We start from the raw sequence: 14,208 nt of genomic DNA on the forward strand, positions 1-14,208 counted from the left end.
TGCGCCGCTGGGTATTTTTATTTTTGTGGTACGCGTCGGGCTTCGAGATAATTTATTGTCCCTGTTTTTAATATTCAAGGTGTGAAACGTGGCCGTGAAACGCGATACTGAACGGAGGTGTTGAGTTTCGGCGAGGAAACCTGTCTGAGGTTTGCTGGTGAGGCATTTTTTGGGGTATCGCCGATTCGGGTTTTCTGGGATTTTTGGCATTTGTGGAGTGGATTGTGGAAGGGGGAATTGGGATTTTTGTATGAGTTATGTTTCAATTTCAACAGTGAATATAGAAGAATTAGCTGGATGTAATATAATTTATTTGATTAAAATATAATTGTTTCATAACTCATTTGTAAATGTGGTCCAGAGATAGAATTTCAGAGACTAAATTAAATGAGATTGCCTCAGAAATTGAAAAAGTTTTAAATACTTCAATTTCTGAATATATGACAATTTATATGTTTAAAAATTGTGTAAGCTGAAGAAATCAGAGATTAAAAATCAGAAATTTAAAATCTTGAAATTTTATCTAAGTAGATATTTCTACATTTGAAGATCGAAGAACTGTATATTTAAAATTTTGAAATTTTGAAAAATTGAAAGTTTAAACCATTCAAATATTTAAAAACTGTGCCCATTCTCAAATTCGAAGTGACTCGCGCCAAAAAATCAATCCTCAATAATTTACTCAATCACATGCATCCATAACCCCTCAGACTAACCGAAAAACAGGTCCAATTCCTCTCGCCTCGTAATTAAAAACCCTCTCCACAAAGAACCACAGACCCATTAACCACTCCACCACCTACAAATCGATAACAATCCTCGCCACAGCCGCTCCTCGGCTCCTTATCTCGGTTAACATTTTACAACTTTCCTGGGGCGAGAAGAAAATATCTCCGCTCGTATATTTTTCGGGAGGCTGTCAAGGTTCCCGGCCCGCTTGTACAAACCGAACGAAATTAAACGAAAAAGAACCGTGGAACAGGCGGGGGTCCAAGACAAGTTGCAAGGAAGAAGGAAGAGAGAAGAAGAGAAGAGAAGAGAGGAAGACAAGCTCCTTGGGCTAAGCGCAGAATAAAACGAAGAAAAATCGCTCTGTCGCTGGCTACGCTTCCCCACGCTCGCAAATATTTTCCCTATCGAGGGAGAAGGGGCCAAGGAGGGGGGACCTCCCTCTGCGCGCGACAGCGAGAGGATAATTTATGCAAAACCGTCGACGGGGGGAGCGGGCTCGGGGCGCGAATAGAATTTATTCGCGCTTCTTTCGAGGCTTCCCCGAAACCCGTAGGTCACTCGACAGACGATTCCCCTTCTCGCGAGGATTTCGCAATCCCGCTGGCTCTTCTCGATCCATCATGCAACGACGCCGCGCGACGGGACGCTGATTTGAAATTCTGCCGCGGGATTTCGGCCTCTCGCCGATCGAACGGCGAAACCAGGAAGGGGTCGAGGGAAAGAGGAGTCGCAGCCTCGTTTTGTCTATAATTAACGCCGCTACCCCCTCGCGCCCCTGCCTCGCAAGAGGCTGGCTTCTCGGAAGGAATTAATTTCGACTGTTTATGGGACTTGCGTTCGCCCGCTTGTCTCCTGTTTATTCGCGATGAATTACGATTCTTATGGGCCTGCTGGGTTTTTAGTGCCCCCCCTCTGGATCGAGGCTGGTTCGGGGAAAAAGAGACGCGGTTTGCGTCGAATATACGGGATGGGGCTTGCTTTGGGGAGCGAAGAGGGGTGGGGGAGAGTTGACGAACTTTGAGAGGGAAATTTTGTGAATGTGGAATTGGATCTGTGATGGAGTTGAAGCCTGTTGAGTGACTTGTTATTTGGGGTATTAATGACGGGGAGACTGCGGAATTTTATGTATTTATGAAAAATCTAAATGTGATAAAAAGTACTAACTCCGTGCTATATAAGGACAGAAATAGTATAAAATCAGAAATAATGTAGACGTAATATTTAAAGGATGAAACAAAATTTTATTCAAATTCTGTTTTTTAATATGCATCCTTGAAAGTTTGGGTATCCTAAAAATCCACAGTCGAATGTTGAGAGTAGAAGAGAATTGTGAGTAATACTCCATGAATTTCAATTTCAATGTAGTGTCAGAAGAAGTCTGACTTCAATTCTTGAAATCAGTTGTTTGAGTTTTGAAATTAAATTAAGGTAAACTCGCACATATTATTCTTATTATTAACACTGAAGATTTTGTAGACTCATTCAGGTTCATTTAAGAAAAATTTCTTGTCATTTAAAACTTGTGTCCCAAGTATAAAAGAGAAAGTCGGAAGGTAGAATCTGATATGACGAAATCGATTAGAGCAGTGAGAGTATCTCATATGAGTGTACTCTCTCGTGATCAATTAGTTTTATTTTAGTAATCACGGTATATTAACTAATTTGGGGACATCTAGACATCTACTAATGGCGATGAATATTACAGAGAAGCATTTCCATGAATTTACCTAACTTCGTGATACATAATTCATTAGGTGTTCCCTGGAAAAGGCTACATGGAGCTGAATATGTAATGCAGTAATTAATTTTTTGCTATCTCGCATTCATATCACATCGTTTTATTCAAATCGAGGAAGATCCACATGTGTTGAAAGAACAGGATTACCGTGAATTAATTATTATGATTCTTCTTTGATACTGCGTAACTTTTATTCAGGAATATTTTATGGTTACTGCGTTGGAGTCACTTAATTCTTTGATTTATAATAATGAGTCACATTCGTGGAAAAATTTATATTATATAATTTTGGTATTATGGGGCATAAAATGTCCACATTTCGCATTAATTAACGTGTAAACTGTCCCTGTTTGTCATATCAAAGCTAAAGCTGAAGGGAACTCAATACTATAATCATTATACTCTATACTCCAGCAGTTTCACTTAAAATATTAAATACCTAATATTAAAATAGAGAACATATTTAAACAAATAATAATATAATAGAAGAAATAGAGATATATAATAAACGCGAGGAGTTGAAAGCCAAAAGGAGGCTGTACAGATCTTCCTGAAAGCCAACAGCACCCCCAATCTCACCCCCAATCTCACCCCCAAATTTGATACTCCCTCTAAAACAATACCCCACATGCTTAACACCTAGAATCGACTAAACCTCTTTCTACCCTTCTCCAAAAATAGAAACAAGCCACCAACCCCTCTCACAAATGATCAACCAATAACCTCCCCATCCCCCCTCACTCTCCATCCCTCACGTCCTCGCAAACAGTCACTCGAAACAACGGCGTCGTCGCGAGGCTCAATTACGCCCCTGCAAAGGGCCTGGGAGCAGACAGCGCGCAAAAGGATTAACAAGTTTGTTCCACCAGTAGACATTCAGTCGATACTCTGGCCCGCTCGTTTCCACGAGCTTCAATTATTAACATTCCAGCGTCGAACGCGCTCCGCGCATTCACCTAGGCCCCGCGAACCTAGGAGACAATGAGACGAGCGAACAGAGAGACAAGGGAGCACAGAGAGTGTCAGGAGCGGGAGCAAGCGATTTCGTAGTCCCTCGGCGAATTCGTGATTAATGCCAGTGACGCGCGATTTGATATAAAACCTGACACCGCTCGCCGTCAGTTTTGCCGACTAACGAGCGTCCAGGACGCGTACCTTATCCACTCCTCGGCTATAAATCTCCTCAATCGCTTTGATTTATATGCATCTGTCCTCTCCTTCAAGCAGGATTTCTTCTTCGAGATGCTCTTCAGTTATGTCCATCCCTCTTCTCGTTTTCCTGTTTGCGATACCGAGTGACTTTGGTGACCTTTGACTGGACCCGTGGAAATTAAAGACTCCTCGACGTCGCGTCACAGGCGCCGCGACGCTGCCCCTGGCAGACGCTGGTTCACGCCTCGCTTCACCGATCCGTTTCACGCGGTTTCCCTGCTCGCGAACCGTCTCGTTGGAACGTGAGTTACGATCGCCTGACGTCGACAAATTGCCCGCTTTGCGCTTACAGCGGTCAAGGGAGGCGGGGGTGTGTATACACGTTTCGGTTCAGAGAGGGATTTTTGCTGGAGAGGAGCCCTTGGAAGGATGCGTTTATCTGGGGATCTGAAAAATTGATAGGTTGAGGAGCTTTTTGGGGGGATAGTGAGGGAAAATTGAATGAGATTCTTTTTTGGCGAGGAGGGTATTTATCGAGGGAATTTTTCTGGTGTCTAGAATGTGAGTACAGTGGTTTCTTGATGGATAATGAGTTGGGAGAATTCATCTCTGAATCTGAAAAATTGAGGATCTTTTTTTCTTGAGAGAGTATACAATTTTTGTTGGTGAAGAGGTTATTGAACTTATTGAGAAAATTTTCCTGGGGTTTGATGAAATCTGAGTTTTATGGGTAATGAGATGCAGAAAGAATTTTATGCAGTGTTTCCTTATGGAACTATCATTCTTTTTTATTGGAAAAAAATATTTTCTCTAGCGAGTAAAGTGCAATGTGCAAGAGAATCCATGGTATTAACAGTCAGACAATTACAAAAGTCGTCGTTAACCCAACGTGCAGTCATCCTATTTCTATTCAATTGCATACAAGACACGTAGAACCAATCCCAGAACCTTCTCTACAGTATGCATCCCATTGCATCACGATTACAATCGAACGAGCTAACTGTACTTAACGAAAGCCCATAACTACTGTTCACCTCAAGTGTTTCACGATACGAGCAGAATGCTCCTCAGCCCTTTCATTATAGGAAAGAATATTAATTCCTAGCGCATCAGATTTTCCTATAATTAGTTTTCAAATTTCCAGCATCTTTCTTCGTTTTTATATGCAGTCTTCATTTCCTGTAATACCGAGTCACTTGCGTATTAATTTTCCAATTCTCCTCTCATAAAAGTCTGGCGGTAACTACTAACAATTTCTCATATTAAATATTCATCTGTACAGGCTGTTCGATCAGAGACTTTAAAGAGTGATTCTAGATGTTAAAATAGGATGAACATTATGAGTAAGAAAATTACGTTTGAAGCACCGTTTCAGAAGCATTAACTGTTGAAAAAATGCCTGATAATTCATGTGAAATGTGTCTGACTTAGGACTTATTCTACTGTCGACCTATAGAAACTGAATCACAGGCAGAGAAATCAGTAGAATAAGTTCCAAGTCAGCCATATAACAATCAGTAGAATAAGCCTCAAGTCAGCCACATAACAATCAGTAGAATAAGCTTCAAGTCAGCCACATAACAATCAGTAGAATAAGTCCCAAGTCAGCCACAGAAAAATCAGTAGAATAAGCCTCAACCATGAAACCAACAAACAGTACGTCCCCAAAAACCCCAGAATCACTCTCATTGTCAGCCCACCGAGACCTGGCTCCCAGTCAAACAAAAGTACCTGGCAGCCTCAAATTCGAAGAATCCCCATCTCCTCAAGACGTGCCTGCGTAGGTAGTCAAGAAAAAGGGGCGAAGCGTGATTTGCATGCAAGAAGCGTAAATCATAAAGCAAACAACGCTGCCAGGGAATCGCGCGTACTCGTCCCGCAGAGGGCGAGGCCTTTAAAACTGATTCATTACCCCGACACGATCCAGCCACCCTCCTCCTCGTGCCAAAAGCATCCGCGAAAATGTTCCTTAATGGGAAATTATAGCGCGAAAGGAGGAGGGAGAAGCGAGACGATGATCAGCTGGTCACGCATTCCACCGCGGGGGATAGCCACGTAGAAACGATGGAGCCCAGCCGCGGATCGGCGAGGAACGATAAGCGACGACGCTCGATCGCGGTTTCGAACGCGATAATTTCTAGGGGCCCGTTCTCCTCGCGTCAATAAACTGCGCACGTTGTTGCACGCCGATTAACGATCGATCGACGGTATCGCGCGTGACCGTGTTCCAGTATTAAGGCGCGCTCGGCATTCGGCTTGGCTGGATGAATTACGATGACTCGGCCACGTGGCGATTAATAATCGGAAAGGCGTGCACGTCCACGACGTACCGACATAACGACGTGTCGTCCGTTGTCTTAAGGCGAACCTCGGGGGCTGGGACATTGTTCCGTGAATTGGAGTAGATGCATAGAAGTACTGCGAATTAGAGATTTCAGGGTGGGAATAGTGGCAGGATTTAATATTTATTTGAATATTGGTGGCCTGAAATGGTGATGTTTTGGGATGCTTGGAGAGCTGAATATTTAAATATCGGAGGGAATATTTGGAAATTGTAATATCTGGAAACTTTGAATATTTGAAAATTTGAATATTTGAATATTTGAATATTTGAATATTTGAAAATTTGAATATTTGAAAATTTGAATATTTGAATATTTGAAATTTTGAATATTTGAAAATTTGAATATTTGAAAATTTGAATATTTGAATATTTGAAAATTTGAATATTTGAATATTTCAAAATTTGAATATTTGAATGTTTGAAAATTTGAATATTTGAATACTAGTATATTTGAAAATTTAAATATTGAAGTGTCTTCATATCACCTACACCTCAGACTTGTCTATCTATAATATTAAAATACTCAGAATCTTGAATACACCTTACCATACAAAAATTTGAAGCTTCGACTACTTCAATATCGAATATACATCGAAATACGAAAAGCTATGCCGTAAGCATCCGCCTCACCAGCCTCATCTACATCTCCGAGCACCACATTTCAAAGCGTTTCGTCTTCCGCATCAGGCACAGAGAAACACGCAAATCCTCGCTTGGGAAGACACGAACGGGGGTGTCGGTGGCAGGCACGATGTGACGAGCGAATAAGACGTGCAGGATGGCTAACGAGGGGAGCAGGGGCGGGGCAGGTCGATGGCGAAGGCACGAGGGACGACAGTCATGGGTCTTATAATAGTCGGGGCCGCGGAAAACACGTGACCGGGGCGAAATGTTATTGTAGGAGGCGGTGTTAGTTTTACCGTTTGTTAAACTGCTAGCACCCCGACACGCGTTACAGGGCTATTTATAAGGCGGCCAGTGTTGCATCTTCCACGGTGCAGAGGAGCGTGGCGCTACGTGTGTGGCGCGGGAGATTGACGCGCGCAAGGAAAGGATCAGGGAAACGGGAGGCTGAGGCACGAAAGGATTGAGGAAGCTTCCGAGACAAATCACGACTGTCTCCAGCAGGACGAGGCGCATTTTTCGACCCCCTCGCCTCGCTTCCGGTTAACCAGTCCCCTCGAGATGACGAGCTACCGTCCAGGGGGAACGAGAGGAATGCGGTCTGCTGGACGAGGCATGCGAGGTCTGAAAAATCGTGTCGTCTGCTGGATACCTGGTCACGCCAGGAATGAATGATCGCGATGGGTGAATCAAAATCTCGTGGAGGGGGGACGTTAAAAGAGCTGAGAGTCCTGAAGCATGCACTTGATTCTATTAACCACTGAAACTGAAATTAACTCTTACTTGTTAGTGACTTCCAAGTTTCGAGAGCCCTGCAGAGTTTCGAGATTAATCAAGTCTTGTCGAGAATTTGGTAGTTCGAGAAACCAGCTTTAAATCGTGACACAGATTGTGGAATAGCGCGAGCCGGAGCGACATGATTGCTCCAGCGAAACCTATACGATTGCTTTTACATGCTCCTAGTTCTTCGTAAGAGGCCAATCTTTTACCATCTTGGTACTTGACATTCTTCTACATTTTACAAGCTATGAATTGAATAAATGCTCAGCTTAAATACTGCTCAGTTTAAAATTCATATTTTTTAAACTTCTGCTTGAAATGGATCCCAGGCAACGAATTGTATACTCTGCCACGGTATCGCCCGAGTGGCGCAAATTACCAGCCTCATTCTATCTGGAGATAGCGAAGAAACGACTGGATTAAGCTTCTAATTCAGGCTTCCAGCGTCTTGAGGACATTAGTTGGTCGAAACAATGGCATTCAGGTCGGCTGAACGCGGAGCGCGCAGAGAATCCAAGATCGAGGATGCTTGAAAGCTCGGGCCTCGAACTTGCAATCCGCAAGTGGGCAACCGTCTCGGGCACTCGTTGCTTCCACGCTCTTAATGAAGAGGAAAGGTACAAAAACGTTTCTTTTCCAGCGGGGGTCGCATTCAAGTAGCCGATGGAACGGGAATTCGATATTCATGGCCAACGGGTCGTGACGTCTGAATGCCAGGGCTTTTTAATCGATTCCACGTCGCCAGGACGTGGCTAGGGTTCGCAGGATCCAGCGAGGGTAGAACCAACCCCCTGACCTCTTCTCTCCCTGGTATTCGAAAACACGTGACTCATACGCGGCTACCCACCCTGCGGACCTAACCCTCTTGGATTTACACGTGAGTCTGCCGAGGTGCACCTTTCGATTAATCGACACGTGGCTAATGGACCCACAGTGCCTCGTCCCTGTACTCTTTCGTTATTGGCTTTTTTACCCTTGATCGTCTGGGCTTGCTTGCAGGCTTGAGTTCCCTCAGTTTAGAGTCTATCGTTTATTTAGTCTCTTGTTTAATCTCTTGTTTGAGAGGGTGCAGTAAGGTGTGTGAGGGTTTTTCTAGAGGCGAGTATTGTCTAGGGCAGGTCCTGGTCAATGACTTTGGTTGCAGAGGAATTTTTCAAATATTCAAACTTCTAATTTCCAGCCTACCAAATTTTTCTATCTTTCAACTTTCTAAGTTCTTATCCATCAGTTCAGTATATAGGACAACTTGTCACCTCTCACAGCAATCGTACTCACTTCATCGAGTCTTCCAATGGCTCCAGATTCCCCAGAAATTTGAACGAACCTTCTTCAACTGTCCACAGTTCCACTGTGTAAGCATCCATTAACAGCGCTACTTTTAGCCATACAAATTTCTCCAGTTAAAGTCACAGCATCGTGTCAATGTCCCAGGAGTCAGTCCCGTCGTGGCCGAGCGTTTTAGCGAGTCGCTCGTTAACACGTGTGTCAACTCGACCTCCGTCGACTAAATACGAAACGTCTTTAGCTGGTACGTACAACGTACACCCATCGGCTCGGCTAATTATAACGGTCTCCGATACACGATTATCTTCGCGACTTGTCTCTGAGCGCAGTTGTGCTTCCTGTGACTCAGGCATTCCATCGAAAATAGTTCCCGCCGATACACCCGTGACTTCGGTCAATTCGATAACTGAAGAGACGCTCAACAAGGGGACAGCTATTTCAATTATATTTATCGCGCGGAGACAGTCCTCTCGCCTCGTACATCAATTACTCTCCTCGAGACAGCAAGAACCAGAGAAAGGTCCCAGCAAAAAGCGAAGTCTCTCCCCAGCGTGTCATCTATCTCGTACCAGCCCTTCACTTTCCCCTCTGAATGTAGTCATTTCTTCATATTTCCAGCTTCGAACAAAAACGTGTTCAACCTCGAGGAGCCCCTTACGGTGGTCCTAATTAAGCCCGCTGAATGAAGGAAAAAAGAAGGGCGAAACGATCGGTCCCAGCCTAGCATAACATTATATAACCCGTTCTAGACGATCAGGCCCCCGATGGTATTTGCATAACCACCCGCCGACCGAATCTCCGTTCGCTCGTTTATTTCGTCGCTGTTTAAGAGACCGTCTGCAACCTTAACGAAGAAGGGCACCAGGGTCCAGGTGGTGGCTGCCGCCGCTGCATAAATCAACGTCCCAGGGCCTAGATCCCTTGGCTAGATCACGAGCTACGGCGAGAGCTCCATTGCCAAGCTGCGCCTCGAGACACGAAACGGAGAATCAGTGTCAAGGGTTAAGGGGGCAGGAGGGTTTACGACTGGTCGCAGAGGAGCTGATGAACAATTGGGGAGATTGGGACTCTGGCTCATTAGTAGGGATTATTAGGAGTTTGCAGACTTGGAGACTTGGAGGTTTCGTGAGGGAGTCTACTTGGAGAGTTAGGAACGTGGGGTTTATCTTGAGAAAAATCGTGGCCTGAGTTTCAGATATAATACTACTGTACTCTTCTCTTTACTGTATTGAGTGACTGAGAGCCTAGAATCTAGGTAACAGAGAATAATGGACAATCATTATTTCACTCAGTTAATGTTTGAGGATTACAGAATTGTAAAGCAAGGAGACTGTATTTGCACAGAAATTTTATTTAAAAGAAAGGAGACAAACGCTGTGCCTTGATTTGACTTAATATTCCAAAGGAAGATGAAGCATCCTACAAACAAGATACGACACTCTTTATCCCACTAATGTCCAAAGAGTTAGGATCCAAAAGTCCTGAAGTCCAAGCCTCAAAGTCCTACTCAACGCAAGAATACCTGTGATGTACTCCTGACGCATTCCCCCACACAGCTTCACAACAGAGCTGCTCGTGATGATGCATTTAACTACATCGCCAACTATCATCTTCTGTTCCAGGCTAAAGTGATGCCCGCCTCGCAAGAGTAAATCTTCCTCTGGCAATGGGACTCCGGCGACCGAAGCTGCATTGGAGCCGCAGGATGGCGACCCTGTTACCGTTGCTGTTGTTGGCAGTCTTGCCGAACGCCCGATTAGAATCAGCAATCAGTCCAGTGAGCAGCGTAGGCTCGGTGTCGAGCGGCTCGTCGTCATCCTCTTCGTCCTCATCCTCGTCGTCCATGGTGGGCGTCGTGTCTGGCAGTGGGTCTGGTTCCGGGAGCATGGTTGGATCTGGCAACGGCGTGGTTGGGGGTGGGAGCAGCGGCGGCGGGCACTCGTCTCTAGGCAGCGGAGGGTCTAATGGGAATGGCAGATGCGAGGAGATCACGATTCCCATGTGCCGAGGGATCGGCTACAACCTCACGGCGATGCCCAACGAGCTGAACCACGACACCCAGGAGGAGGCTGGGATGGAGGTTCACCAGTTCTGGCCGCTAGTGGAGATCAAGTGCTCGCCTGACTTGAAGTTCTTCCTCTGCTCCATGTACACGCCGATCTGCCTGCCAGAGTATACCAAGCCTCTGCCAGCGTGCAGAAGCGTCTGCGAGAGGGCTCGAGCAGGCTGCGCGCCTTTGATGCAGCAGTATGGGTTCTCCTGGCCAGAGAGGATGGCCTGCGAGAGACTGCCTACCCACGGCGACCCAGACAACCTCTGCATGGAGCAGGACAACCGCACCAGCAGCGCTGGGTCAGGGTTCGGCAACGGCGGCGCAGCGAGCAGCGCCCCCATGCCAGCAGCGGCGCCACCCAGACCAACGAGACCCTCGAAGACGACCCAGCCACCGCGGTGCAAGCCGGGCAAGAACCAAAAAAACTGCCAGCATCCCCAGGGGGAAAGGACGAGGGATTGCACGTGCCGATGCATGGCACCCCTCGTACCCCTGGGGGCGGGGGGCACGGTCATCCCGGGCCCGATAAGCGGCAGCACAGGCAGCATCGGCAGCGGGGCTGGGCTGGCAGACATGGCCGTAAGTGGGGCCATCCCGGTGCCACCGATAAGCATCGGTCGGAACAACATCCAGGACATTGCAGGAGTGCCGAACTGCGCCCTCCCGTGCCACGGGGCGTTTCTCACCCCCGAAGAGCGCGGGTTCGCGGCCGTATGGCTGGCCCTGTGGAGCGGCCTGTGCGCCGCAAGCACGCTCGTGACCGTCACCACGTTCCTGATCGACACCCAGCGCTTCAAGTATCCTGAGAGGCCCATCGTGTTCCTGTCGGCCTGCTACTTCGTCGTGTCGATCGGCTACCTGTCCAGGAGCATCTTCGGCCACGACGAGATCGCGTGCGACGGGCCAGCGTTGAAGTCAGGGGCGCAAGGCCCGGGGGCCTGCGTCACCGTCTTCCTCATGATCTACTTCTTCGGCATGGCGTCCTCGGTTTGGTGGGTCATCCTCGCCTTCACCTGGTTCCTGGCGGCGGGCCTGAAGTGGGGCAACGAGGCAATAGCATCCTACTCCCAGTACTTCCATCTAGCGGCCTGGCTGGCCCCGACAGTGCAGACAGTCTCGGCGTACGTGGCTGGAGGAGTAGCTGGAGACCCAGTCGCTGGAGTCTGCACGGTAGCTCCCGAGGGAATACGCTCGTTCATCCTGGTGCCTCTGTTCGTGTACCTTTTGCTAGGAACCAGCTTTCTATTAGCAGGATTCGTCAGCCTGTTCAGGATTCGGTCAGTGATAAAACGACAACCGGGGGCCAAGGCGGACAAGCTGGAGAAGCTGATGATCCGCATAGGCGTGTTCAGCGTGCTGTATACCCTGCCAGCTGGGGTGGTGTTGGCTTGTCACATGTACGAGACGACGATGAGAAACGAGTGGCTAGGTTCCCTGGCCTGCCCCTGCAGGAGGCCCAAGTCAAGGCCCCTGTACTCCGTCCTGATGCTCAAGTACTTCATGGCGCTCGCGGTAGGCATCACGTCAGGCGTCTGGATCTGGAGCGGCAAAACCGTCGACTCGTGGAAACGTCTGTGGAGGCGCTTGTTCGGCGGCGGGAGCGGAGGCGGCGGTCACGGAGGCGGTGGCGCAGGTATGGTAGCTGGCGTGACAGGCGTCAGCGGAGGCATCGGCAGCACCAGCATCAAGGGCGTCGTCGGACGTGTCGGAGTGCCGTACCCCCCGGCGCCTGGACCTGGGAGCGCGCTGTTGCCGCCTGGCAGCGTCGCCAGCGCCTCCCAGCACCACCTCCACCATCACGTCCTCAAGCAACCACCCCTGTCGCACGTATGACGTCACCAGTCGGCGGGGGGCGACATGAACACCGCTGGCTGCGATCAGCAGCAACAACAGCAGCAGCAGTCGGTGCAGCAGCAGGAGAGGCCTTCCGCCCTCAGCAACTACGGGCCCATTTAGCCCTTCGCCTCGGCCTCGCGCAGGCACACGCCGCATACGGCGCCGCACACGGCGCCACACACGCCACACTCGGCGGCCACCATATACTCGAGGAGGTCGCTGGCGTCGACCACGGGCCCACTCACGCCGGCACACGGCCTCGCGCCCTCTTACACGCAGGCCACCGAAGTCTGAGCTCGGTGGCCGAGTGACGACGGCCGATGGGGCCCGAGGGAACGCGAGTTTCCTACTACCTCCGGCAGAGTGCGCCCCACGCGGCGCCACCAGCGCCGATGACTCGCGACGGTGCTTCTCGATCACCCGATATACGTATTAGCCCGTACGTGTCTTTGCTGCGAGTCTCGAGCACTCTTTCCACGTGTCGACTTCGTTGGATCGCTTCAGAAGATCACCTTGGACTTTGGGGTTAGTGTCTTCGTTGGGATCGGTGGAATCTCCTGTGATCGGTAACGCCAGGTGTCGCTAGTGAGCCAATGCGAACGCAGGCCCTTGGACTTACGCGACACTGTGAAAATGGCGCTCGAGACTAGTGAGTTCTAGTGAGTTCTAGTGAGATTGTGATTTCAATGCGTGGAAGGTGCGAATGAGTTCGAATGGGTGTGGTATGACTCTTACTCGTATCCATCTTTAATCTTTTCTTACTTATATATACCGTAGCGGAGCTCGTACAGTCCGCATGTCCGTCTAACGTGTATCGTCTCGTCTATTTATCTAACTTAGCCGTAACTGAGTATAGGTGTAAAACACGGTTTGAACGGTTCGTACTAGAAGACGGCGATGACTAAGGCATTCCTAGGTCGTTTTTATAATTTCATACTTTCGCTAGTCGAAACGGTTCGCAATTTTTGTACGAGAAATAAAAAGGGAAAAGAGATGAAAGTAGACGAATGCCTGGCGCCGTCGAACACCGGAAGTACGACCTGAGAGTTTATAGCGCAGACGTCGGGGAGGAGCCAATAAGGCGTAACTGTAAATATCATTCTTAGGTGTTAGGTGAAGCGCTGTAAATAGGAGAGAGGGAACGATCATTAAGATTTATATCGGCACGAGCTATATATATATATAATATACGGAGAGGAGAAGTGTACAGACGCGAGCAATGTCACGGTCGCGGTGGGCACGCGTTCCTTTTCCTATCGGTCAGTCCGTGGAGCCTTGAATTCGTCTCGAATCTTTCGATGAGGATCGATCGTTCCTCGGGACACTGCCACACGGTTCGATTGGCTCAGTCGCGAAACCAACGACCGCTCGGATATCAATTAACGATCGGAATACCTCAAAAGGAAACTTCGAAGGAGCCGCTAGTCTTGCCACGGACGAAGGGAACGCGTCGATTGAAATGTACGCGTCCAGAAGCGTGGTAGCCAGTCACACAAGTCTACCTGCAGGTTTACACTGTCTCAATGCTGTGGGGAATTAAACTTCACTGGGGGAACAGGGCTGTATGGGCTGCCATATTGGTGTACAGGGTCTGGAGACATTTAATATTAATTCGAGAAAATATAAAGGAGCCTCCAGTTCTCAAATTTACTACTTTTGAGGTCC

The 14,208-nt window shown here is 48.1% G+C and overlaps 1 protein-coding gene across 4 annotated transcripts in view; it reads left to right on the forward strand.

Annotated features, from left to right (window-relative positions):
• Window positions 1-12,666, forward strand: part of Fz2 (frizzled 2) — a 144,749-nt gene extending 132,083 nt beyond the window's left edge. For all 4 annotated transcript variants that reach the window (XM_076390615.1, XM_076390614.1, XM_076390612.1 and 1 more), the window contains one exon: window positions 10,277-12,666. In XM_076390615.1, the coding sequence (XP_076246730.1) occupies window positions 10,321-12,540 (2,220 nt within the window). In that variant the 5' untranslated portion in view covers window positions 10,277-10,320 and the 3' untranslated portion in view covers window positions 12,541-12,666. The remainder of the gene's footprint in view (window positions 1-10,276) is intronic.
• The last annotated feature ends 1,542 nt before the right edge of the window (window positions 12,667-14,208 follow it).

Source organism: Calliopsis andreniformis, unplaced genomic scaffold, assembly GCF_051401765.1.
Source record: "Calliopsis andreniformis isolate RMS-2024a unplaced genomic scaffold, iyCalAndr_principal scaffold0022, whole genome shotgun sequence".
NCBI classification, from domain to species: Eukaryota; Metazoa; Arthropoda; class Insecta; order Hymenoptera; family Andrenidae; genus Calliopsis; species Calliopsis andreniformis.